This window comes from Apostichopus japonicus, chromosome 4 (assembly GCF_037975245.1).
Source record: "Apostichopus japonicus isolate 1M-3 chromosome 4, ASM3797524v1, whole genome shotgun sequence".
NCBI lineage: Eukaryota > Metazoa > Echinodermata > Holothuroidea > Aspidochirotida > Stichopodidae > Apostichopus > Apostichopus japonicus.
Genome location: NC_092564.1, coordinates 18,214,667 through 18,240,665, shown reverse-complemented (window position 1 = coordinate 18,240,665; position 25,999 = coordinate 18,214,667). Strand labels below are relative to the sequence as shown.

Sequence of the window (25,999 nt, the reverse complement as noted above, 5' to 3'; positions counted from 1 at the left end):
AAATGCAAGAAAAACTTGGTATCTTGGTAAATCTCGGGATATCACAAACCATGCTTACTTTCTCTTCCACAGAAAATTGTCTACAATATTTAATAACCTAATTAATGACTTTGGTTTGAACTTCAACGGTAGACCGTATAATCAATTTCTAGTAACATTTGAAAATTCTCATTAATTCAATTATTTTCATTAAATTCCATTATTTTAACAGGTACTTCGGCCGTGAAAAACTAATATAGTCATTTTTCTGATCGTTGCACAGTATTGTTAAACCGTTACTTGTATTTTGCAATACAAGTAAAATTTGTAAGTTTGGACGAAATATGATCGCTGATAATGAATACTATATTGAACACATTGATTGTAATCTTCGCAAAGTAGAATTGGTTGGTTAAGAAAAGTTGGTTGAACAATAAGTTACATGAAAGCATGCGCATGCGCCGTGGAAAAATTCCATTTGACGACCGGTTTCGTCCTTTTGGGACTCATCAGGCGAAAGGCATCGACTCAAAGGCATCGAACCCCGGATCTAGTGTCACAGACCGAAGTCCGTACCACTCGACCACAGTGATTCTATACTGGTGCGTGAATGGGTATAAACTAGCTTTGTATAAATGTTAACGATGGCGTATTACCCAGGTGTTATGATTGTACAAAGTGCACCCCTGGTGCTTTGAACCTGACACAGAATTACCACTTTACATTGGCAAGCCAAGCCGTAAATAATATATGAATGTGTAGCAAGTGCAGGTATGACAGATATATATATATATTAAATTTATAAAGATCAACACACCAGAAAAAAATCCACTTCACGACCGGTTTCGTCCTTTTGGGATTCATATAAATATAGTATAGTAAAACCACTTTGTGACAAAGTCTCACCCAAACCTCTCCTTTAAGTTTCGAAAAAAAATTATCTTTCCTGAATGCATCTCTCGGAAATGCATTTCTATTCCGATTTCCATATTTTCACACAAAAACCTACACATTGTCTCTTTTTGATAATATGCAATATATCCGGCATACAACTTCACTTCCAATTATATCAAAATCCATGGTTGCGGCGTATTTCGACGAATGACGTCACAGAGTCATCTTCGGACAATTAAAAAGCTGATGTATTCGAAGTTTGGAATACTCTATATCACGCACTGTTCGGAACATCACATTGCTGACATCGAGTTGCCTTTAAATCAATCTTAATCTGCGTGTTTGACTGGAGTTCCCAGATTTGTTTCAAATTTTTGACAGAAAGTGGATCGGGCTTAGGTAAGATATTTGAAAGCAACTTTATACAATAGGACAAAGTCTGTTCACATTTCTTTTCTCTTTTCCCCTTCTTATTTTCTTCTGGCTTCTGTAATTTTCAAATGGCAATTTTTTTTTCAAATTTAAAATTATTTTACTCATTTGGGAATCCAGCAATCTTTCTTTGATTCGAGATTCGAATGTATCTATTTTCTTCCATCTGCAGGAGTGAAAGGGTCATGCTTCTTTACTACCAGTCATTGCATATAAGGATCATTATAAGGCATTTAATTCTACATCTTTTGAAGCCATGTATGTGTATGATCAGAGCAGTAATAAAGTAGGATGTTAACTTGGTTATAATGTCAATTCACTATTAAAAGTCGTTGGTGGTATTGGCTCTTGATATGTCGCCATGCACGTTTACCAAGCGAAGTAATATTTCACACGTAATAATTTGTTGTACACCTTAATCCAGGAAATTGGCACGAAAATAATCTTGCGGACCACAGTGAAGTTTTACCACCTATAGGATGTTCCTACCTCCCATGACAAAAACTGTAATTGTTACAATATATCTATTGGAAAAGTATTTTCTGCATACGCTTTGTCCATCTGTTGCTTTGGGTATCATATTACGCTTAGCATAGGCCCTTTATGTAGACTACCCAAATTATGCATATTTCATGCCCCCCACCCCCTTGAGTATTCAGTGATAAAATATATCGATTCCGTTCGGTTCGATAAAAAAAATATTGTTTCAATATAAGTTTTAGAGATCGGCATTAATAGAGTTTTGAGAACTTTCTCGCGGGCTACAGAAAAATATGCAGGTTTTACTCATCTGTGCGTTAAGTTAACCAATTGGTCAATTCTGTTGTTACAAAACTTTAATGTTATAAGTTAGCGAATCGTTAACCATTTAATCCAAGAAAGATAAAAAAGAAAGAAGGAAAACATTGTGTGTAACAAATATTAAATGTAAAATATCGAATGTTTGGCAAGCGTTTGAGGTTTATGCATCATTTATTCGGGCTTGTTATGCGATTTTCTTGGAAAACTTCTTCAACAACCTATGATTTCCAGAAGAGTAATTTCCCGAAAAGATGCTATAAATTAAATTTTGCTATGTTAAAGACAAAAAAAAAAAAAACAGCCGAGGGTGTATTTCTACATTACTTTTTTTTCAATAGGATATTATTAACCTCAAAATAACACATTTATAATGTGTTGATAATTGAAAGTAACTAATGCTGTTGAATGTCATTTAATGATGTTCCGTTGTGTATCCGAATAAATAAGGAACATATTTTGGTTGAGTTATGAGTATTTATACAACAATTAGATTATAGCTTTAACAATTATATGCTTTAATTAAGGGGACGATTTCATTTACCAATTAAACATTAAATGAGCATTCCTAACTGATTTAGCATATTTTAAAGGTTGAATATCTTAAAAACTGGAATAGCTATAACAACATTATCAACACTCAATGTTGTTTTTGTTGTTTTTTTTCTTCCTTCTTTTTTCCTGAAGTGTGGCATCAGAGATATAATTCTGCCCTAAAATATTGACCAAGCATACATTCATATTGTGGGATGATTTAACCCAAACAGTATAAAGCCTACACGTGTAAATTATTTGAAAAGGCTGTGTATGTAAAGATGTGAAGTAAAGCAGAGAACAAAACTGCTGGCAGACTGCCTATTTACTGCAAAACGCTGTTGTAGTTACGTAATATCACAACAAGCCTGACGTTTCGATCTTAGCAGGATCGTCCTCAGAGGCGAACAGTTTTCCTCTGAACGCGATTCGAAACGCCGAGGCTCCTCTAACCAGTGAATAAATCCTGTCAAACATCGGCAAAAAATTACTTGATAACAAAATAGTATGATTACTACTAATTTCTAGTTCCACTAATTTGTATCACGGATTTGTTATAAATTTGTTAAAATTCCCCTGATAGATATAAAAAGACAAGTTGGTCTCATAAATATGAAAAATAAAATAAAAGTCGTGAATAGAATGTTTTTATTTTATACTTCGTTTATAAAGAGATGGAACAATTCAACCTTTCAATCCTATACCATCAGTCTCACCAGCTTTAAAAGTAAAACTAAAAATTTCACGGATCTATATATTTTTTACTATGGGAGAGTCCTGGAGGTGGACGGAGGATTATTAGCTCTACGGGGATCACCTTCACCATCTAGTTCAGTTGGTATGACACACTATACCTCTAAACCTGATGCAACAGGTATACCGTTCTATCTAGCCAAGAATTCCACCGCTGTCTTAAAGATTTTTCATAACTTCCCAGTCATTCGCCGTTGTATATTTTGCTTATATTCGTTTTTATATAACATTGTTTTTGTTTAGGTAACTGCAGTTTTTATTTGAATAATTGCATGTTTGTTTCATTTGACATAAAAACAAATGTTTGCGTTTTATTTATTTCTTGTAAATTATTTTCTGATTTCTACTGTAAGAAAACCTACGCTTTATTTCTAAACAAGCTTCGCGCATCCCTTTATCACTCCGACGTTTCCTGATGTTAAGGAACCTTTTTTATTTTAATTTCTCAAAACGAGAGATGAATGAAGAAAAGAAAACAACAACAATAAGTGACTTAAGTCTATACAAAACCCGCAAGTATTATACATTATGTATATCATATGCAAATCTAAGCATTCTTGTCGAATTGAAAACCACATAAAGACTCTGTCATGTCACTGCATGCCGGCGAATTTTCTGTGTTTCTTTATAACCCTAGCACCCCTTCCCGACCCCCACCGTCCCCCTGAAATGTATACTTATACTATCATCTTGTACTCTTCTCCCCCTCCCCCGCATCCCCGCCCCCACTGCGTGTTGTGTCCTCTCCTTTCTTGGCTTGAACTTGAGACTAAAAACAGTCCAGGGAATCTATTCATGGATTTCATAATTCTTATCATTTATGCATCTACATATCATGCATCATACCTGTTTGTTTCAAATTCACGTCCGTCCTATATATCAATGTGAATCATCCACTAAACATGATTGATGACGTCATGAAGTAGACTGCATGTTAATTTAAAGACAATTGCTCTCATGTTTTATCCATCCTTACCATTTCCTTTAAAAAGGGATTATCTAGCACGTTGTGAATTTGGCGCATAATTCTCCAATATACGATCACACATCTTGCAGTGCATGTATGTATGTATGCATTTATCCTAATGCGAATGTTGATCCAGAAATTCGAGTAAAGAAAATCACATTAATATTAGAAACATTTCATATCTTTATACCTAGACCACTGGCCAGTTCAATTCCGTCATTTATTCAATGAAATTCCCCACAAAAAATATGTGTATTCGCATTTTCGCAACGTGATATTAATATTTCAGTTTTACCAAAAGAGATTATTGTTTGAATAGTGTCTGTCGGTATCAAAACTATTTTTCAAAGATGATCGTATCTTAGGATATTATCTCCTTGACAAGATTAACGAATTATCTTTATGTCAAATTGGAACCTAGAACCTCAACCTTGGAACCTTGGATATTTGGAACCTTGTAACATTGGAACCTTGGAACCTTGTAACCTTGTAACTTTGTAATATGGAACCTTGGAACCTTGGAACCTTGTGAACTTGTAACCTCCTAACATTGGAACCTTGGAACCTTGTAACCTTGGATATTTGGTACCTTGGAACCTTGGAACCATGGAACCAGGAACCTCAATTGGAACCTGTCAAATTGGAACCTCTTCCTTTACTATTCAATTAAAAAATATAAATCATAAACGGAAGCAAGTAAGATCACCGGGCAATTGTTGACATAGAGATCATTATGAAAGGCATTTTTTAGGCATGAAACCCATTTTCTATTCAAACGACATCAAATAATCAAGAATTTGGTTTAAACCAATGAACCATTATAAATAAATGCCGCAGACTCATAGTCCCGACGTAATCATTATCAGTAGGACAATATATTATGTATAGCCACGCAATGTATCATCATACAGTGATGAGGTTCCCATGTTTAAGGCAAAGTATACAATATGACATTTGCCCTGTTTCTAAGTTTACCCACCATGTACAAATAGGATGTAAGAGAGAGAGAGAGAGAGAGAGGGGGGGGGGGGGGAGGGGGGGGGGTAAGGTGGATGACCAAAACGCAAAGACATCATTAAGTTACAGAGTATAGACTCTTTTGTTTGTAGGTTTGTACAAAAGAAAATCATACAAATTTATCCACTTACAGCACCTTCAAAGTTACCTTTGATGATAACATTTCATCAACTTCATCAACTTTCTGAATGTGCCTGATGACAAGGTTAATGGAACGTTTAATCTGCTGGTGCAGGGTAGGCTATTAAATTCATCAGCACACATAGTTGAACGTTTACTAAAACTCCACCCCATCCCCCCCCCCCCCAAAAAAAAGAATTAATAATAAATACAAAAATGCAGAAATGTTCTCGCAAATTCTGAATTCTACTGGAAATGAATTTGCACCATTAAAAAGTGCATTATCATTTCATAACATAAATAAATCATCTTATCTCGACGCACATAATTCCTGCCTTCTCTTTGTATTCTATTAACTAATGGTTCTTATGCTATCGATTAAAATGGAGCCAGTGTGTTTTTTTATTTTGTACTCATTTTGTCTCATTAATTTGTGATATAAGTAAAATTGTATTTAATGTCAAACTTTTAAAAGGTTTAACAATCATGTAAAGAAGTCAACAATGGAACTCACAACTTTTGGACAATTACTGTCACCAAAGTAAAATAAAAGCAAAGCTCAACTTTTACCGAATGACACTTTTCACAAACACAGGGGAGGGGGAGGTGGAAGGGGAGGGGATGTCAATGTTTGATCATGTGAATGCTACTGTCACCACAGTAAAATAAAAGCAAAGCTCACTTTGACCAAATGACACATTTCACAAACACAGGGGGAGGGGAGGGGAGGGGGAGGGGAGCGGAGGGGAGGGGAGGGGAGGGGAGGGGATGTGAATGTTTGATCATGTGAATGTTTCCACAAGGATTATCTTCTTATCCATTGTATGCACTTTTGTCAGATAGAGTTTATAAAAGAAGGAGTGTGGACCTGGTCGACTCCCATGCAAGAGGGGCAGGGGACACTCCTCCAGAAATCATATAATTATACATCAAATGATGGATGCTTGGGCATTTTTTTGGGGACTACAAATTATACTCCTTAGCACACAGTTGTGTTAATAACTACTTCTGATCATTAACAGTTATTTATGCGCGCATCTTTTTTTTTGGCTAGGCAAATTGAGTTCCGCCAGTTCTTCTACATTTCCCAATATATCTGATGAACATGAGAATAGTCCTATTCTTTATCACGTTTTCCCTTGCCCCGGGGTTATACCTCTATATCCTGACCCCCCCCCACCCACTCCTGGATTTAAGAACTGCTACATAAGTCTTGAAATTTGTCTATTAGGTGAAGAATATATAAGCTCTTCAAAAAACTTCTTACAAAGTAGAAAAGGATCCCATAAATCGAAGACATGAAAAAACAAACTAAGGGCGTTTTTATAACTATAATGTCACATAATGTCATGAATTTAGCTCCATATATCATCCTTTGAACGTTTAACTCACTTTTATATATATTTTCAAGGAATTCATTATACTCATATTGACTTACCTTTTCCAATGTGGGCATGCTTAAAGGTTATCTCAAGATGGGTAGTTATCTTTTCTTTTCAAACAGTATATTGATCTTTCATTATATCCGTAACTTGACTTTTCAACGATCTTTCTCTTATAAATAGACCTGAATTTCAAGCAACGCGTCCTTTATTATTACTCCGTAAATTTATGTCTTTTTGTTATTATTTGACACAATTCCCGTTGTTTTTACAATAAATGATTTAAGATAACAAATACTTTGGTTATGACAACACAATTATGCTGGGTAAAAATAACACAATAAGAAAAAAGGCAGAAAGGAAGAAAGAATCCTAAACAATACAACATCGTTATCATGCAATTTCATCATGAGCATGACGTCATATCTCACTGTCCAATTGGAACGCCAGAATATAAACGGAAGCGGAGTGATGAGTCAATGGGTCGCACTGGTGAAATACTGATGATAGTTTAGCTTAGTTTAGTTTAGTAGAAAACAAAAAGGATCAGGAGGGACACTCAAGTCCCCATCAAGGACCCAATAGGAGAGAGAATAAAACTGAAGACACAAACACTTAAAGTGATCAAGGAAAAGCTCGCTAAGTAGCACCTTTTACAACAACGAAAAATAAAACTTCAACAATTTAGTCTTCATAGAACTCTTTCAATGTTGTCATAGAGCTAACTGTCGGGTACGAATACCATTTCATACTTTTCCCACGTTTTTGTACAGTGTGTTTGTCTTTTACTAAGTTATCTTCGTTATGAAGATTGCATTATGTAATAATGGAAAGTTTCACCTTAAAACTGTCTTCTTTCTAAAATAAAAGAATCAAAGAAGGAAAGAATATTTCTACAAAAGGGTTTCATTTACAACTAAGCCAACATTCCAAAATATCACGTGTCAAGGATAAAGCCCCCCCCCCCTCCCCTAAGATAATAGCGTAAGTAAAGCTTTTGGCAAAACTGCTCTAAAGACATCATAGCCAAACATCACATACTGTGATCCACTTTTGGCGTAATTGAAGGTTAAGTCAGTCACAATAGGATTTATAAATCCAACCATATAATAAACCAAGAATCGAGATGGGGTATTGATGGGGAAATGTTTCCAAATATGATGAATATTCTTTCTCTTCAATACTTATTGTTTATTTTCGTTTCTGTGTGTGTTTTTTGCTTTCTGGCTTGTTTGTTTGTTAATGAGTAATTAAATATATTATATCAACGCACATATTCTACTACAATAAAGTTTCTAGTTAAGCCTGAATCGATGACGTCTTTCTCCTGAATGAATATAGTTCACTGCCTCACTTTTTGGATAGGATTTTCAAATCGTATTTACCATTGGAAACTAATTGCGTAAACTGATAATTGATAAATCCTTGTGAGAACGAGTGAAGTCAATGAAATCGTAAGATGACTTTTATGTGTATAAGTTTTACAATGTCACATTAAATAACATATCTTACGCGATTGCCTTTGTGATGTTATAACTATATATAGTCTGAAACGCATGAACTGCGTCACTGCGCGCATGCAGCGATACATGATATATTAATCAACCGAATTGCTATAGGTAAAGGTAAAATATGAATCATAGAAAAGTTAAAATATGTTGACGATTATATATTTCTCATTCATTACAAACAGACAGACAACAGTGGAAGAACCATGCAACAGTTCCTGCTATTGGCACTTGTGACGTCAGTTGTGGCGTTATCGATCGCACAAGTGAACACTGGTAAGTTAATATATATATATAGACATTATGCGGGAGATTGTTGATGCTACTATAATCTTCCGAACTGGGTCTAGGGCTATACACTGTTATAAGAACTGCGTGCTACACTGCTTCAATGCTCGTGTTATAATGTTCATTAAACTGCTAAACTCCTACAAAAGATGTAGGTATAGTGTATGTTACCTATGTTATCCTGCTGTTTTTCATACAAACTGCTATTGTTGCTACACCGAGTTGCTACTCAACTGTCGCGCGCTGTAATTGCTATGGAGAAACGTTTCTTGACACGTTGCTGCTCCTGTTTATGTGATGTTAATACTGTGATTCACAGTCCTCCGAGAACGGGTCGGGAATGGGGGAGGGGACGACGGTGGGGAATACAGCTCTGGTGCCCATTGTCTATTAGAGGACATGTAAAGAGTGTGAGGGGCTCGCTGGATGATAGTGGAGGATGAAGAATAATGTATTCTCTTTCCTAGCATACTGAAGGGAAAAAAAAGAAAAGAGAAGGACAAAAAGATGGTCATGTTACACCATTGACCCATACCTCCCCCACGTGGGGTGGGGGGGGGGTGGCGAACTGGCTCTCCATCCCTCTGGTATTACCGATGCCGTATAAACAATTGCTACACTGCAGCCGCTGTATAGTGATACTGTTATAACTCTGCTTTGTGCTGACTCTGCAAATGCTACCAATTTATGTCTGATTTGATGCTAATTATTATATGCAAGATGCTATAGCTCTACTGTTAGGCTGGTGCTATACGTTGTTATCGATTCAACAGAACATATCCACACGGAAAGCTGAAAACAGCTGGCGAAAAATTCGAGAATGCTTCAACGTTTCTTGTTCTTTTGCTTTCAACTGGATACAATGGATCGAAATTTCCTAGCTATGACAACTATACATAATCCACCCTTATTTCTTCAATATGATGAGTAGAGGTATAGCGCGAGTTCTGACGCATGTATAGATGTAACATAGTCGTGTTAAACTGTAATTTTCTGGGATAATAATAGGCTATTAAAGTGAAAAATGTATTTTTTGGGGGGGTACAGTATATAATCATGGATAAACGATATACTCTTTCTTTCACGATCTGCAAAGCGATTTAAGAACCATTTGTTGCCAAGGAACCGTTCAACTATATGATGATATTGCTAATGGGTAAATTCTAGAGTGAGTGCATTGAGGATTAATGTTGAAGGCTATAGTCTTTTATATATATTTACATACTTGAGAACGAATGAATTTTATGTAATTTTTTTTTAAACTGATTTTAGTTATTTTACGCTTGATCTATACTTATTGTCTTCTTCCTATCTAACTTCTAAATCTCTCCAGGTTCTCTCACTAAACTTTCGAATATTTTGTTTCTTCTGTTTACTAAAATTAAGTTCAATTTTCCCACTAGCTAATTAACGCAATACCTTTAAGAAATATGTATTTGTCCTGCGGGTCTTTAGTTGCAAAAAAATATCAAAATACCATTGTTTCCTGTTGAGATGTGCGCATGAAACGTTTCAATTTTCACTGGTAGCTGACTGTAGTCTGCACAAAATCGTCTGTTGCTTAATTCAGCACATGATATAAACGTCGATGACGACAAAGGCCATTTAATGCAACGGTTTGAAACACCGTCTCATAACTAACCCTAAACCTATACTACTATACTTGTGTTTCAACCCTCCCATATATATATATATAGCAAGTAGCAACTATATACAAGTGTTCATTGTTAAAAGTTCATTCACCTCATTGATCTTCAGTGTCCCACCTCGCCTCACCAGTTGACAACTGACTGACAGACAGACAGATACACAATGTTGACCTCTCACTGACGGACTGATACATAATTCTGACCTCTAACTGGCAGACTGATACCCAATGTTGACCTCTCACCGACAGACCGATATATCATACCGACCTCTCACAATATTGACCTCTCAGAGATAGACTGATACATATAACTGACCTCAAACTGACAACAGATTGTGTCGTATGGTGACTAGCATGCAAAAGTTCCTGTACAGCATAATGTTATACTTCTCACTGACAGACAGATAAACCATTTTGACCTCTCACTGACAGACTGATATACAAGGCTGACCTCTCACTGACAGACTGATACATCAGGCTGACCCCTCACTGACAGACTGATACATCAGGCTGACCTCTTACTGACAGACTGATACACCAGGCTGACCCCTCACTGACAGACTGATACACCAGGCTGACCTCTCACTGACAGACTGATACATCAGGCTGACCTCTAACTCACAGACTGATACATCAGGCTGACCTCTCACTGACAGACTGATACATCAGGCTGACCATTCACTTACAGACTGATACATCAGGCTGACCTCTCACTCACAGACTGATACACCAGGCTGACCTCTCACTGACAGATTGATACATCAGGCTCACCTCTCACTGACAGACTGATACTTCAGGCTGACCCCTCACTGACAGACTGCTACACCAGGCTGACCCCTCACTGACAGACTGATACATCAGGCTGACCTCTCACTGACAGACTGATACACCAGGCTGACCCCTCACTGACAGACTGATACATCAGAATGACCTCTCACTGACAGACTGATACATCAGGCTGACCTCTCACTGACAAACTGATACATCAGGCTGACCTCTAACTCACAGACTGATACACCAGGCTGAACTCTCACTGACAGACTGATACATCAGGCTGACCCCTCACTGACAGACTGATACATCAGGCTGACCTCTCACTGACAGACTGATACATCAGGCTGACCTCTAACTCACAGACTGATACATCAGGCTGACCCCTCACTGACAGACTGATACATCAGGCTGACCTCTAACTCACAGACTGATACATCAGGCTGACCGCTCACTGACAGACTGATACATCAGGCTGACCCCTCACTGACAGACTGATACACCAGGCTGACTCCTCACTGACAGACTGATACATCAGGCTGACCTCTCACTGACAGACTGATACATCAGGCTGACCTATAACTCACAGACTGTTAATCAGGCTGAACTCTCACTGACAGACTGATACATCAGGCTGACCTCTCACTGACAGACTGATACACCAGGCTGACCTCTCACTGACAGACTGATACATCAGGCTGACCTCTCACTGACAGACTGATACACCAGGCTGACCCCTCACTGACAGACTGATACACCAGGCTGACCTCTCACTGACAGACTGATACAGCAGGCTGACCTCTAACTCACAGACTGATACATCAGGCTGACCATTCACTTACAGATTGATACATCAGGCTGACCTCTCACTCACAGACTGATACACCAGGCTGACCTCTCACTGACAGATTGATACATCAGGCTGACCTCTCACTGACAGACTGATACTTCAGGCTGACCCCTCACTGACAGACTGATACACCAGGCTGACCCCTCACTGACAGACTGATACATCAGGCTGACCTCTCACTGACAGACTGATACATCAGGCTGACCTCTCACTGACAGACTGATACACCAGACTGACCCCTCACTGACAGACTGATACATCAGAATGACCTCTCACTGACAGACTGATACATCAGGCTGACCCCTCACTGACAAACTCATACATCAGGCTGACCTCTAACTCACAGACTGATACACCAGGCTGAAATCTCACTGACAGACTGATACATCAGGCTGACCTCTCACTGACAGACTGATACATCAGGCTGACCTCTCACTGACAGACTGATACATCAGGCTGACCTCTAACTCACAGACTGATACATCAGGGTGACCTCTCACTGACAGACTGATACATCAGGCTGACCTCTAACTCACAGACTGATACATCAGGCTGACCCCTCACTGACAGACTGATACATCAGGCTGACCCCTCACTGACAGACTGATACACCAGGCTGACTCCTCACTGACAGACTGATACATCAGGCTGACCTCTCACTGACAGACTGATACATCAGGCTGACCTCTAACTCACAGACTGATACATCAGGCTGACCTCTCACTGACAGACTGATACATCAGGCTGACGTCTCACTGACAGACTGATACATCAGGCTGACCTCTCACTGACAGACTGATACATCAGGCTGACCTCTCACTGACAGACTGATACATCAGGCTGACCTCTAACTCACAGACTGATACACCAGGCTGACCTCTCACTGACAGACTGATACATCAGGCTGACCCCTCACTGACAGACTGATACACCAGGCTGACCCCGAACTGACAGACTGATACATCAGGCTGACCTCTCACTGACAGACTGATACATTACGCTGACCTCTAACTCACAGACTGATACATCAGGCTGACCTCGAACTGACAGACTGATACATCAGGCTGACCTCTCACTGACAGACTGATACATCAGGCTGACCTCTCACTGACAGATTGATACATCAGGCTGACCTCTAACTCACATATTGATACATCAGGCTGACCTCTCACTGACAGACTGATACATCACGCTGACCTCTCACTGACAGACTGATACATCAGGCTGACCTCCCCTGACAGATTAATACATCAGGGTGACCTCTCACTGACAGACTGATACACCAGGCTGACCTCTCACTGACAGACTGATACATCAGGGTGACCTCTCACTGACAGACTGATACACCAGGCTGACCTCTCACTGACAGACTGATACATCAGGCTGACCTCTCACTGCCAGACTGATACATCAGACTGACCTCTCACTGACAGACTGATACATCAGGCTGACCATTCACTGACAGACTGATACACCAGGCTGACCTCGAACTGACAGACTGATTCATCAGGCTGACCTCGAACTGACAGACTGATACACCAGGCTGACCTCTCACTGACAGACTGATACATCAGGCTGACCATTCACTTACAGACTGATACATCAGGCTGACCTCTCACTGACAGACTGATACATCAGGCTGACCTCTCACTGACAGACTGATACATCAGGCTGACCTCTAACTCACAGACTGATACACCAGGCTGACCTCGAACTGACAGACTGATTCATCAGGCTGACCTCTCACTGACAGACTGATACACCAGGCTGACCTCTCACTGACAGACTGATACACCAGGCTGACCATTCACTTACAGACTGATACATCAGACTGACCTCTCACTGACAGACTGATACATCAGACTGACCTCTCACTGACAGACTGATACATCAGGCCGACCATTCACTTACAGACTGATACATCAGGCTGACCTCTCACTGACAGACTGATACACCAGGCTGACCTCCCCTGACAGATTAATACATCAGGGTGACCTCTCACTGACAGACTAATACATCAGGCTGACCTCTCACTGACAGACTGATACATCAGGCTGACCATTCACTGACAGACTGATACATCAGGCTGACCTCTCACTGACAGACTGATACATCAGGGTGACCTCGAACTGACAGACTGATACACCAGGCTGACCTCTCACTGACAGACTGATACATCAGGCTGTCCTCTCACTGACAGACTGATACATCAGGGTGGCCTCGAACTGACAGACTGATACACAAGGCTGACCTCTCACTGACAGACTGATACATCAGGCTGACCTCGAACTGACAGACTTATACACAATGTTGATTCTTACTTACACATTGGTACACAATTTTGACCTCTCACTGACAGACAGATATACCATATTGACCTCTCATTGACAAACTGATACATCAGGCTGACCTCTCACTGGCGAACTAATACACACTGTTGACGTTCGGTGACTAACACGCACCAGGTTCCTGTACGCTAGCTTGTTATTCAACTGACTATATTACTAAGATATGCAGCTGAGTGTGTTTTGTGAACCAACATCATATAATTCATACGATAATTGTTAGCAATATTTGATATTACTAAGCGCTATACTTAACACGTTTTGATCAAAATAATTTAATCACTTGGGCGAACTGAAGCAAGTAATTATAGTTGATGCATCACAATGTTAAGATTGATTTACTGGTTAAGCGGTACGTATTAGCAAGTAATCCTTGTGTTTTAACATTTGACGAACTTAATTGGTTTTCAAGTGTACGTCTTGCTAAAGGAAAGTTCATCTCTGCTAGTCATTTTTGATAGTCCAATAAAATAATAAGAGTTTGTATTTTTTTAAATAATTAATGGCAATAACCTTTCCTGTATGTTTTATCCAAGGAAGTCGTGCACTTTTGTAGCATTAGTTGTAGATCATATGACCATCTTAAAGGAATGCTTTTCTCGTCAAACTGGAGAATTCGGGACACATGTCTGAAGGTCACGCGAAACTGTGTTGTTATACTTTATATTGAAAGAAAGAGTGAATTAAAGCAAAAGAAACGTTTCTTGACGGTACCTTGTTCAGTTTATACAACCTAGAAACCATCACGTGGGCGGAATATTGTCCAAAAATGACGAATCCATACAATCCAAAAATGCGAAGTAAATACATTTTGTCACTTTTGTGATTTGGGGACCATTTATCGCTTTTAAGCTCGCTCTAGGGAGGCAAAGAAGAGATTGGTTACTTTTCATCATTTTATCATATTAATATTCCTAATTTAAATATAATTACCCATTAATTAGCATTGTTTCTCAGTTATAGGTATACACTACTGTTCTATAACTAATTATGAATATTTCGGATGTGAACGTTACAGCAGCATCTTAACGAATAATAAAATATTTAATAGAGGAATATCCTCGCTTCATTTTACTTCTGACATAATTTATTGACCTTATGATCATTGCCTAAATCAGAAAACGATATAGGTAAATATACAGAACTGACTCATTTATTGTGCCATACGGAGCTCGTATTGAATCCGTATATCTCTGATCAAATCAAGACGTTCCTTTCCAAATAAAATGGGTTAAAATTAAATTCCCAAGAGAAGTTAAGCCTATATGTAAGGCCCTACCATTTTTTGTTAAGCTGTTTTTGAATTTGGAATGAGGAATTTAACCCATAACAAAATCAATATATATATATATATATATATATATATATATATATATATATATATATATATATATATATATATATATATATATATATATATATATATATATATATATATATATATTATTAATATATTTTATTGTATTCAACATCCTTTGCATGGGAACTAAGTGTGTCCATACTACGGTCTTTGGTATATACGTGTCATGTTGTCTTTAGGTGACACAGAAGTCACTCCTGCAGACAAACCCATTACAAGTGACATTATCATACAGCATATATGCTTTTAAGACTTAAATATCCACACATATGTTATATATAAAGTCGAAGAAAATTGTTAAGGTAACAAGTAGGTCAACTTTATCGTTTGCTCGGCAACCCAAAGAACTCCATGTTCTCCTAAACGGAATCCGGAATTGGTTGTTTGCCAATTGACGTTTCAACTTTACGTTTTAGTTTTGACTAATAATGCCATTTAATCAAACTTCATGAATATTCAGTGAATAAGGCGACACAGCTGGGTCAGAGATTGACAGGTTGACAAGCGAATAACGGAAACTTAGTAAGCAGATTTGAAGTACTGTCCCTCCCTCCCTCCCCCTCCCCCCGTTAAGTCCGTGAGGAAACGTACATCAAATTATACTTAATGTGACCTTTCTCAGTAATGTTATTCAAAAGTGTCAGAATAACAAAAAGGGGATACTATTTAAAAGAATAGAATAAAATTCATACACAATGCAAGGGTGAAATTGAGACAGAATAACTTCCGATGAGCTTTAAAACAATGGAATCGTCAGATTTGCTTGATATACGTATGGGATCATACACATCTCATAAAACCATATCTGGCTTCAGCTGGCAAATTAATATTTCTTTTGAAAAATGCTTTTATCTTTTAATTAAACTTCACACGAACTGTTAAAGATATCACACCGAATGTCAAATCACCGCGATTTGACTTTAACTGAAAGCATGCGTGTAATTTGGCCTCGGGATATAACATCCACTGTTTATGGTAGTGACATGAAATCACTCAGAAACTAGGGAGGAAAAGAAAATTCTAAACGCTTCTCAGCTGTCAACAGAAATTTGAAAAGAAATGATTACATATTTTGTTCACAGTCGTTAACCTCTTTCATTATCAGAAATATTTAACAGATGAATTAATTGAGGATAATTTGTGCGATATTTCGCAGGAAATCTTTGACATTTTATCCCAAACTAATTACCAGTAATGTTTTATTATGTTTTATTATTATATTTATTTATTTGTATATACATATATGTATACAAAGAAATAAATATAATAAGAAAACATTATGGGTGTATAAATATCTATATCTATATATATATATATATATATATATATATATATATATATATGTATATATATATATATATATAATGACATTGCATTTTGTAAATTACAATCAAAGTCATTTTCAATAACAAAGGGCGTAATTGTCTTACGTAAATATGTAAATTTAATTGTTGTTTTTATTGTTTCAACGTTAACTCAGCGTCATATAGTCATCTTTCTGACTAGTTTATGTTGGTTAAAACTGTTATTTACGGTAAAGGCATACAACACAGTGCACAAGCACACTTTGATATTACACAATTATTATAACCTATTTTGTAAAAAGAAATGTACAAAAGGTTATTTGTCTTTAAAAGATGAGATTCGAACCTTCATGAATAAAAGCCCCAATGGTGCCTACTGGCCATGCACTCGTAGCACAGAACTAATTAAAGCAGATTACCATCACGATTAGTTAAATTATGTCAGGATTTAGCTTGTTGGGGCCCGTTCCGGACCGTGCTAAGAGATTTGGCCTCTTCAGCTCAATCTTTTAATAACAAAATCGCTTAAATGAAACATATTGGCATAAAACTGCAGATACGCTCGTGCGTAGCGACAGTGTTTGATATTTGTTTACACTTAAAACATTTCAGATAACCAGATACAATGCCTATTGTGGACGGTATATATAACATATCTTCTATCCTTATCATGTTTTATATAAAATCAAAATATCTCCATATGAGGGTTGTGTTAGATCATCCAGATTTCAGATTACGTGACTTGAAGTTACATCCTGGGAAGTGTTTTCAAAGCCCGCAGCTTTCAATGTTTATTCAACCCATGAAGATATTGTTAAGAGAGATCAGGGCTTTGGTACATAAATGTGTCCTATCAGTGAACCACGGTTGGTTCCTCATTCAACCGTATACTACTGATTTGCTAATTTAGGAACATGACGTCATCAAATACGTATTGTCTCACATCCATGTTCTTGTCCTTCTTCTATCTTTACAGAGAGACAACGGAGAGCGTTGTGCTACACAATACGTAAGTAATATAAGTAGATACATACATACATTATTAATGGCCTGCCTCTCCATGGAGTCCGTGCATTGAATAGTGATTCTAATGACGTGGATAAATGCGTGGTATAGTCCATATATACGAGGGAGTGGAAATGCACACGACTGGACATTAAAACAGCTTGCTGCCTTTCGAAAACAATTTTATACCAAAAACCTACTGAGTATTACCTGAAATAAAATTGTAATTAATGTAGAATATGACCTCCATCTAACTTTTAGTGAGTTGTTATTATATCAGTCATAGAAGGTCGATCCTGAATGTTTCGCCGTCATCTGGGACGGTTTTTTTTTCTTTCTCCTATCACAATTAATGACATGCAAAAATCAAAGGAAATCTCACAAACTTCGACTTTTACTATACACGATTCTTGAAGGGAAACTCGGCTATATGGTCAAGTGCATAAACATTAGTGTTATGGAAGTTTGGAACGGCGGATAGCATTAATAAAGAATAACAACGAGACACATGCATGTAATCCGCTTCGTATAGTCAATATTTATGAGAAGCCGTTAGGTAAAGGAATTAGTTTGATAACTAATACTTTTCTAAAAATAGGTCAATTTAAGTTTAGACGGATGGCGGGGGTGGGCGGGGGAGGGTTGGGTTTTTTTTGGGGGGTGCGGCGTGGGGTTGGGTTGGGGAGGTTATCTTTCATGCCTAAGAATCACAATTGTAGCCAGTCTATACTCATATGCTGACATAGCTACCTGTTTCGTTAGTACTCGTCCTCAATGATCTGTATTTCTATACTGAGACTCGAGGCATTTTGGTACTCAAGCCAATGGTGAACTATATACTTGCACTGGTACTCATGCTTTTGCACTCGTACCAAAAATCTGTTAAGTACCTTTTAGTTTCAAAAGTTCGGCGGAAGAGGGGATGGATTTTGTTTTAATTTATGTTCCTGCTCCATGGAAGTATTGTATGAAGCATAGCCTTTGACCAATTTAAGAGCATAACAATATTACTGTAGGAGAAAAATCATTGTTTCCTATGATTTACTCATGATTTCATTCAATTCAAAATACACGTCCAACACGACATTCTTTCTAAAAGCGACGAAGCAACAAATATTCCTTGCAAATGATCCCCTGAACTTCCCTCTTGAAACCCCGCATTGGGTACACGGAATCATCATGAATCAACATATCATATTTATCTGTTCTTCAGATGGAAGACCAAGACCGTGCCAAGGAAAAAGAAGTTCAATCGACACCCGAACTCAAGAGGTAATGGTTGTTTCTTCTTATACTTGTTAACAATAAGATATATGTATGTATATATAATATATACATATATATATATATATATACATATATATATATATATATATATAAAAAAACACACACACACACACATATATATATATATATATAAAACACACACACACACACACATATATATATATATATATATATATATATATATATATATATATATATATATATATATATATATACATAATATACATAAATATATAACCTTTACGTTGGGTCAGCTGATATCGACAAAGCGATATATTTTCCTCGTGTGCAGGTATCAATGACAATATTCATTGTGTCGGGGGGGGGGGGGGAGAATGTGGAAATTACCCTTCCACCCTACCCCCATATCTAAGCTTGCCAGCCGCCAAACGGTTCCTGTAGACCTTAAAATTCTGTGATCAATTTTTAAACCACTATGACAAGACAGTGTACAGACTCTCAGTGAACCGTTATTTTATAATTTTGTCTGCGACCCCATTCCGAACCATTAATGCCCTTTCATTTATATTTTGAAAACAAAAAATAAAATGCATGTATTCCGCAAATGTAGTCAGCCAACTACATTAATTAAAAGTGCATGTAGGCATGATATAACGTATGTATTTTTTGGCACTTTGGCTATTCGAGTCGGCAAAGATATTGTAAAGCGTAAAATCTCATAATTTCTCATTTTTATTCTTCGATTTTGTCTCAATTGGACTCTCTGATTTCTTTCTTATAGCAGTTTCGACAATCATTAGATGCCCTCCTTACAGATGAACTGATGAATAGATTAAATGATTTAATGTTCCCTACTCCTGAATTGCAGAAACAAAATCCCGACTATGCAAGAATCTCTAAAAAGGTGAGAATTGATTAAGAACAGATAGGGAAAAAAATTACCGTGTGAGGTGCATATAGCGGCTTTATGAAATATAAGTTTTCTTTAATAGTTTGTTTCATATTTCAGGCTATCATGAATTCGGAGAGATGCTGATATTGTTGTGTTCGTTACAAACTGAAGATTCTCATTTAAGTTTAATATTCTAATAATATAAAAACGTGCTTCTTGAATAGTAATGTCTAAAGATGATATGACTGTCATAATATAATGTTGGCATTTGGAAAGAAAACTTAAGCCTGCAAATAAAGATATAAGTAAACTGTACTGAAGGAAATAGATATGTACTAAAGTGCTCCGGGACGAATAAGTTCCAAGGATTGCCGTTTATTTCTAACAGAACATTGAATAGAAGTGTGTTTAACGTAATAATGATCGAATGTGTACATGAAGGACTCGTGGAACAACCAATGAAAGAATGTGTACATGAATGACTCGTGGAACAACCAGTTGCGTTTAGAGACCGGCTCTGATCAAGTGGACAATTTCGTGACTGCCCCCACCACCTCCCACCCTTTCCTTGGATTCTTCATTTCTCCTTACGTTTTACTAATAAAATAAGAATATATTTTACTATCCATATTTCTTCGGGCAACCACATTGAAACTGGCCACAAATTACACCAAGACCGGAGGGTTGTAGTCAATCACTTGAAACCTTTGCCTCTCCTCGGGCCTTTGGAGCAACGTAAATGTGACTCAAAAAGTACAAATAGGAGGTTTCTTTCTGGCTGAATTAGCAATTTAAAAGAACTTCTAGCTCAAAGTCCCGTCGACCGTATATACAAGACCCAAGGTGCTTACTTATATCATATCCATCCGTATTCATATTGAGTATTTATGTTCAATGAAAGGAGTGTCATTTTCAATTTGTGAATTTAATAAATAATATCGAAAGAAGTTTATTGATGTCTACACCTTTATCTTACTTTCTCTCTCTCTCTCTGCTTTCTCCCACAGAAAAGCCGACTTCCTTGGGACCACCGTCTGCGTGAACTTGAAGATGGCAATTTCGGACTTCAGCACTAGGGTTTTTAGGACACACTGTCGGCCTCATTATAGTTGTTGCGTTTGCTCTTTTTAAATGTTGTCGCCAACGTACTTTATTTACAATTACCAAAACTCTCACTTTGTGCAACTAGGTGGGCCCACGATTGTATTAATTTCAGTTTCTTCAAAGACGTTTCAAAGCAAATTGAAAAGAGATGTGTTATGGTAACCAGTGGTAATGTTTGGTCCTTTCATTAAGTTAATTGGCTAATTGCGTATTATTACAAATCTAAACATATTGAGTTTGAAGTGAACTATACCCGCCTAACCGAAACCATCAGAAAAAGAAAGCTCGGATAGATAACCATATAAGTCTGAAGCCAATGTAGTTAGTTTTCTTCGATTGTTGTCTTTCTTCCTTTGTCTTATACTTCATGTGAAAATCTTTCTTTCAATCTGAAATAAAATATCATTGGCACACACGTTTGATCGAAATGGATTCATTGAGTATGATTGAATGGGGGAAACATTTGTACACGTAACAGGTAACGTTAGCCCGTCTGTCTGACTTGATATATATATATATATATATATATATATATATATATATATATATATATATATATATATATATATATATATATAAATATATTACCTATAGACTTCATCTTTTCCTCCATATAGGCCAATAGTGTTTCTTTCAAACAAGGTTATGTAGACTTGTTTTCTTTTTTTCTTGAAAACATAGTTCCTAATATATTATGATGGTCTATATACTAATTATTATGCTTCATAAATTCTTGTGTCTTTAATTTTACGTCGTCTGTTAAGTTGTTTTTCCACTGTTTCTTGCCTTTGGCATTGTAGGACAAATATATATCGCCGAATCACCCTACACACGGTAGAATGTGTCAGCATACTTCGCAACTACAATTTTTCAGGGATTCAATCAATCTTCTTCTGGACAAGCTGCCTAACCTTAATTTGTTAAAGTGTTTCAAATCCGACGTTCGATTTGATGGAATATCTTACTAAGCAGGTTTGGATGATTGCATGAAATCAGTTTCACCTATTTCAGTTGTCCTTCGTAATAATTTTGCGAAGATATTGGTTTTGGTAAACCGTTTCAAAAGTGGAAAGATTCTACAACATGCTCACCATGACCGATGAATTAGAGCACAAACGGTGTAAAACTCACAGTGTGGTCACTAACCATGAATTCATTTGTAGCTTTGAGGGTTACAAATCAGTTTTATGTAGAAAATCTGATTTTTATAAGTCAAGCATATAACTTTGTCTTTAATGCCTTCCATCGATACCCAAAATATCCAAAATGCCATAACAAATAAAACACAGACGAACGCACAAAAAAGGATACGGTAAAATAGAAATAGGTTGTCGGAATTATTATACGAAACGGGTGGCCAAAAATATATAAAGTCGTATATATATTGCAAAACATTGAGAAATAGTGAAGATAACCAGAAAGACAGAGATACCTACTTTAATAAAACATCATATCTTATAATGACAAAGTAACAAGTAACTTTAAAAGGCGGTACAGTATTACTGAACGGAATAAATTCCACTCAGACATGTATATTTTGGTTCAAAGAATTCATCTGAATTATCCAGCAGCGCTTGTCATAGAGGGCATCTCTACCGAGGAAAAGCGAGGACAGAAACATACTCCTGTTTCTCCCCGCATTCGAGATGGGGAACTTCCCAACTGCCCAGTTCTCTTTTTTATACTGATAGAACGATGGTAAATATTTGAAAGGGTATTTGTGAATGGGGTATAGTTATTAGATCTTGGTACATAATAACGTTTACAAAAGAAGCGTAGTAAATAAATTCAAAACGTAAAAACGAGTGAGAGGATATGTTGGTGATGAGGTCAGCATGGTATATCAGATACAACATATATATTAACTCTTTCAATAATCCAATGATTTAATCGTACCAGTTTGTACCAGTTTCTCGTGCTGGACATTTTCAGTAACTACAGGCGTGAGGAAATGATCTTAAGACTAGTATAATCAATTTGTTAACTTGACGTGACATTGGTTTTCTAGAAATACCCAGAACCATTCTGAATCTCTGGGCAATCTTTTCACATAACCAAACAGCTTTTTGGTATCACCTGTTTGCAGTGGCGGAGCTAGGGGTATTGGTCGGGGGGGGGGGGGGCGAGAATGGTCTGTAGGAGCGCTTTCTACACTATCTAAGCGGAGCGCCACCACAGGTTGGCGCGGAGCGTACATAATTGATTTGAGTAAAGATACTCCCTAGATCGCCGGAAATGACCCTTTCTAGGCCTTGCTAATTTGCAGATAAACGAAGAATAAATAGGTGTCATCGCCACTTTGTCAGAAAGTAACATCAACAAAATGTTACAAATGTCAATAGGTATTTGAGAGCGCAATAAAAATGTCAATAATCGCGAATAAGTAAAAAGTGGTAAAAACCTGAAAGGGCGCCAACAGTCCATTTGAGTCCGTCGGGGGGGGGGGGCGGCATCCACCCCCTCTGACTGTATTTACGCTCCGCCACTAACTGTTTAGACATGTTCGTCCCCCAATTACAAACTGAGAAGGGGGGGGGGCGGGTTGGAAGAAGCCGCAAGTGATATATACCTTTGACAGTATTCGTAACCGCGCCACTTATACACAGTATTATACTGTCTCTATAAACAGCGTAGCCTGGCATAGCAAGTTCACGTGACCTGAAGTTTTCGTGAACCTTTTTACTCGACCTTATCGGCTTTCAATCAATCTGAGGACTGCTAGCTGTTGATTAGCCCAATGTTTCATAATTTAATGGCCACTCGAAAAGGTGTACTCGCAAACGATGGTCGGGATTTAAGATAGATTATCAATACTTTTACGTATTAAAGTAATGCCTTTCTTGGTTCGGTAGGGTTTTGGCGAATGGATGATTAACGTGTCATTCTTCAGAACGTATACGTTCTCTGGCATTGAAGGAACTTATTTTAAATGTGCTTAAATTGATATACTTTCACAAGTAAGCATACATTATAATGTGTTACGTGTGTGTATGATTATGATAAAGACCAAAGAATGTGTTATAAATCTGTGTATCTTAGTCATGATTTCTGTTCATGGCAAACGTTATTTTGTGACAAAATGGTAATCTCAGTGTGTTGCTATACATAACAACTCATATACGTAAAAGTACAAACAAAAATCCAAAAGGTTGTATATAATCTGCTGGCTTATACACAATTAAACCTCTGGTTAAACTTGCTTACAAAATTGGTATCTTCAGTCACGACCTAAATCAACAGCGGACGCTAACATATTGGTCCTTTCTAATTCCGCGAAACTAGAAAGCTACAGTCTCTGAAATCTTTATGAATATCTTTGATAAATCTCTGACGGATACTTCCGGGGAAAGTAACTGACGATTCCCTAATTCACGTATTTTTTGACATATTCGAACTAACATTTTATCACTCAAAATTAGCGCATTTGAGCAACAAAATATTACCCTCCGTTCGTTTGGCAACTCTACACACAACTGGTCGGCAACCAAGAAGATGGCATACTCCTATTAGCGTATCAATCCGCCCCAAGTGTTCTCATTCAGGAAAAGTACCAACTAGGAGCAGGAGAACAAATTGTTTTGCTATGTTATCAATTAGGATATGCATTTTTGTGGCCCGGATGTTGAAGAGCATGAATGGAAGCACGTGTGGTGCAAAACGTGGGTCAATTGAGGCACTTTTAGACCAATTCAGCCTCCTAGGAACAGCGTACGATTTTTTTTCGACGGAGTAAAAGGTTTGTTTACAAGTCACGAAAACTTTACGCTCTCATGGCTAAAAATCTGCATCGTCATGATACAAAAAAATTGATCGTGCCATGAAAGGCCAACTAGTCAGCTATCCGGTGATGGGTAGCTCTTAACTAGTGAGAACTTTTATCTAGATTTAGAAACCACATTTCTTTCGTGGTTTAGTGTGTAAGACAATGGGGCTTTTAATGAGCGTATGCTACCAGAAAACTTCTTAGAGGTATTTTCCATCACGTCCGCTAAACTTAGTTTAAGTGTTGACTGTCAGTCAAATTTTATCCAAGTCTCCGAAATAAAATATACTGGACTTATACTTGCGATTCTTCGTGTAATTATTGAAGACGAGATCTTTCTAAACATATTTTTACAACTACACATAGCTATACAAATCTTTGGAGATCTGTAAACAGGGTAGATCCCGCGCACTAGGACCAACACCCCCGTATCTGAAGGAACTATAACAGAACCGATATCGATATAATAGCTCCCCCACTGAAACTCCCTTGATGTCGCAAAAGACACACAAAAAAAAAACGGGAGGATCGTCCTGAAGTTATCTTGGTGGCGTGCATGAATCCTTGAGTATGACCAGAGGGTCGAAACAGTCTTTGCGGCCTTGGGTGCGTGCAGCTATCGTCCACTGAATAAGCCTAATGAGGCGCTTTTCTTCATATATTGAACGTAATGATGCTTTCAATAGACATAATAAGATTTTCTACTAAGAAAAGCGTTGCTTTTTAATCTAGTGCCATCCTTATTCTTGTATTGCTTATTTTCTTTTCGTTGGTAACAGCTCAGTTAACACACTTTTTCAATTGAATGTCGTTATTTTTTGTTGCAAAGCAAGAGCAATTCAATCGTCACGTTCATCAACATTTAGGGGTCTTCAGGGAACCCTATAGAATAATTATTGTTTCGACCTAGATACGCTACCTAAATTACATGACCAAAATTATGGATCAACAGCCGTGCCCAATCCCCACTCAGCACACCCACAACTCCGTCACACACAAGAAGAAAGATGCAATTATTACTTTCGTCAATGGTTCAA

The 25,999-nt window shown here is 37.5% G+C and overlaps 1 protein-coding gene across 2 annotated transcripts; it reads left to right on the top strand.

The window, feature by feature from the left end:
* Window positions 1-1,133: 1,133 nt before the first annotated feature.
* LOC139966023 (uncharacterized) lies at window positions 1,134-21,714 on the top strand. 2 transcript variants are annotated; one of them, XM_071968666.1, is made up of 6 exons: window positions 1,134-1,272; window positions 8,570-8,660; window positions 17,927-17,959; window positions 19,169-19,227; window positions 19,988-20,107; window positions 21,103-21,714. In XM_071968666.1, the coding sequence occupies exons 2-6, from the start codon at window positions 8,591-8,593 to the stop codon at window positions 21,169-21,171; spliced, it is 351 nt and encodes a 116-aa protein (XP_071824767.1). In that variant the 5' UTR covers window positions 1,134-1,272; window positions 8,570-8,590; the 3' UTR covers window positions 21,172-21,714. The 2 variants fall into 2 exon arrangements, with proteins under 2 accessions (XP_071824767.1, XP_071824766.1); XM_071968665.1 differs by having other exon boundaries at window positions 1,135-1,272; window positions 19,985-20,107.
* Window positions 21,715-25,999: the final 4,285 nt, after the last annotated feature.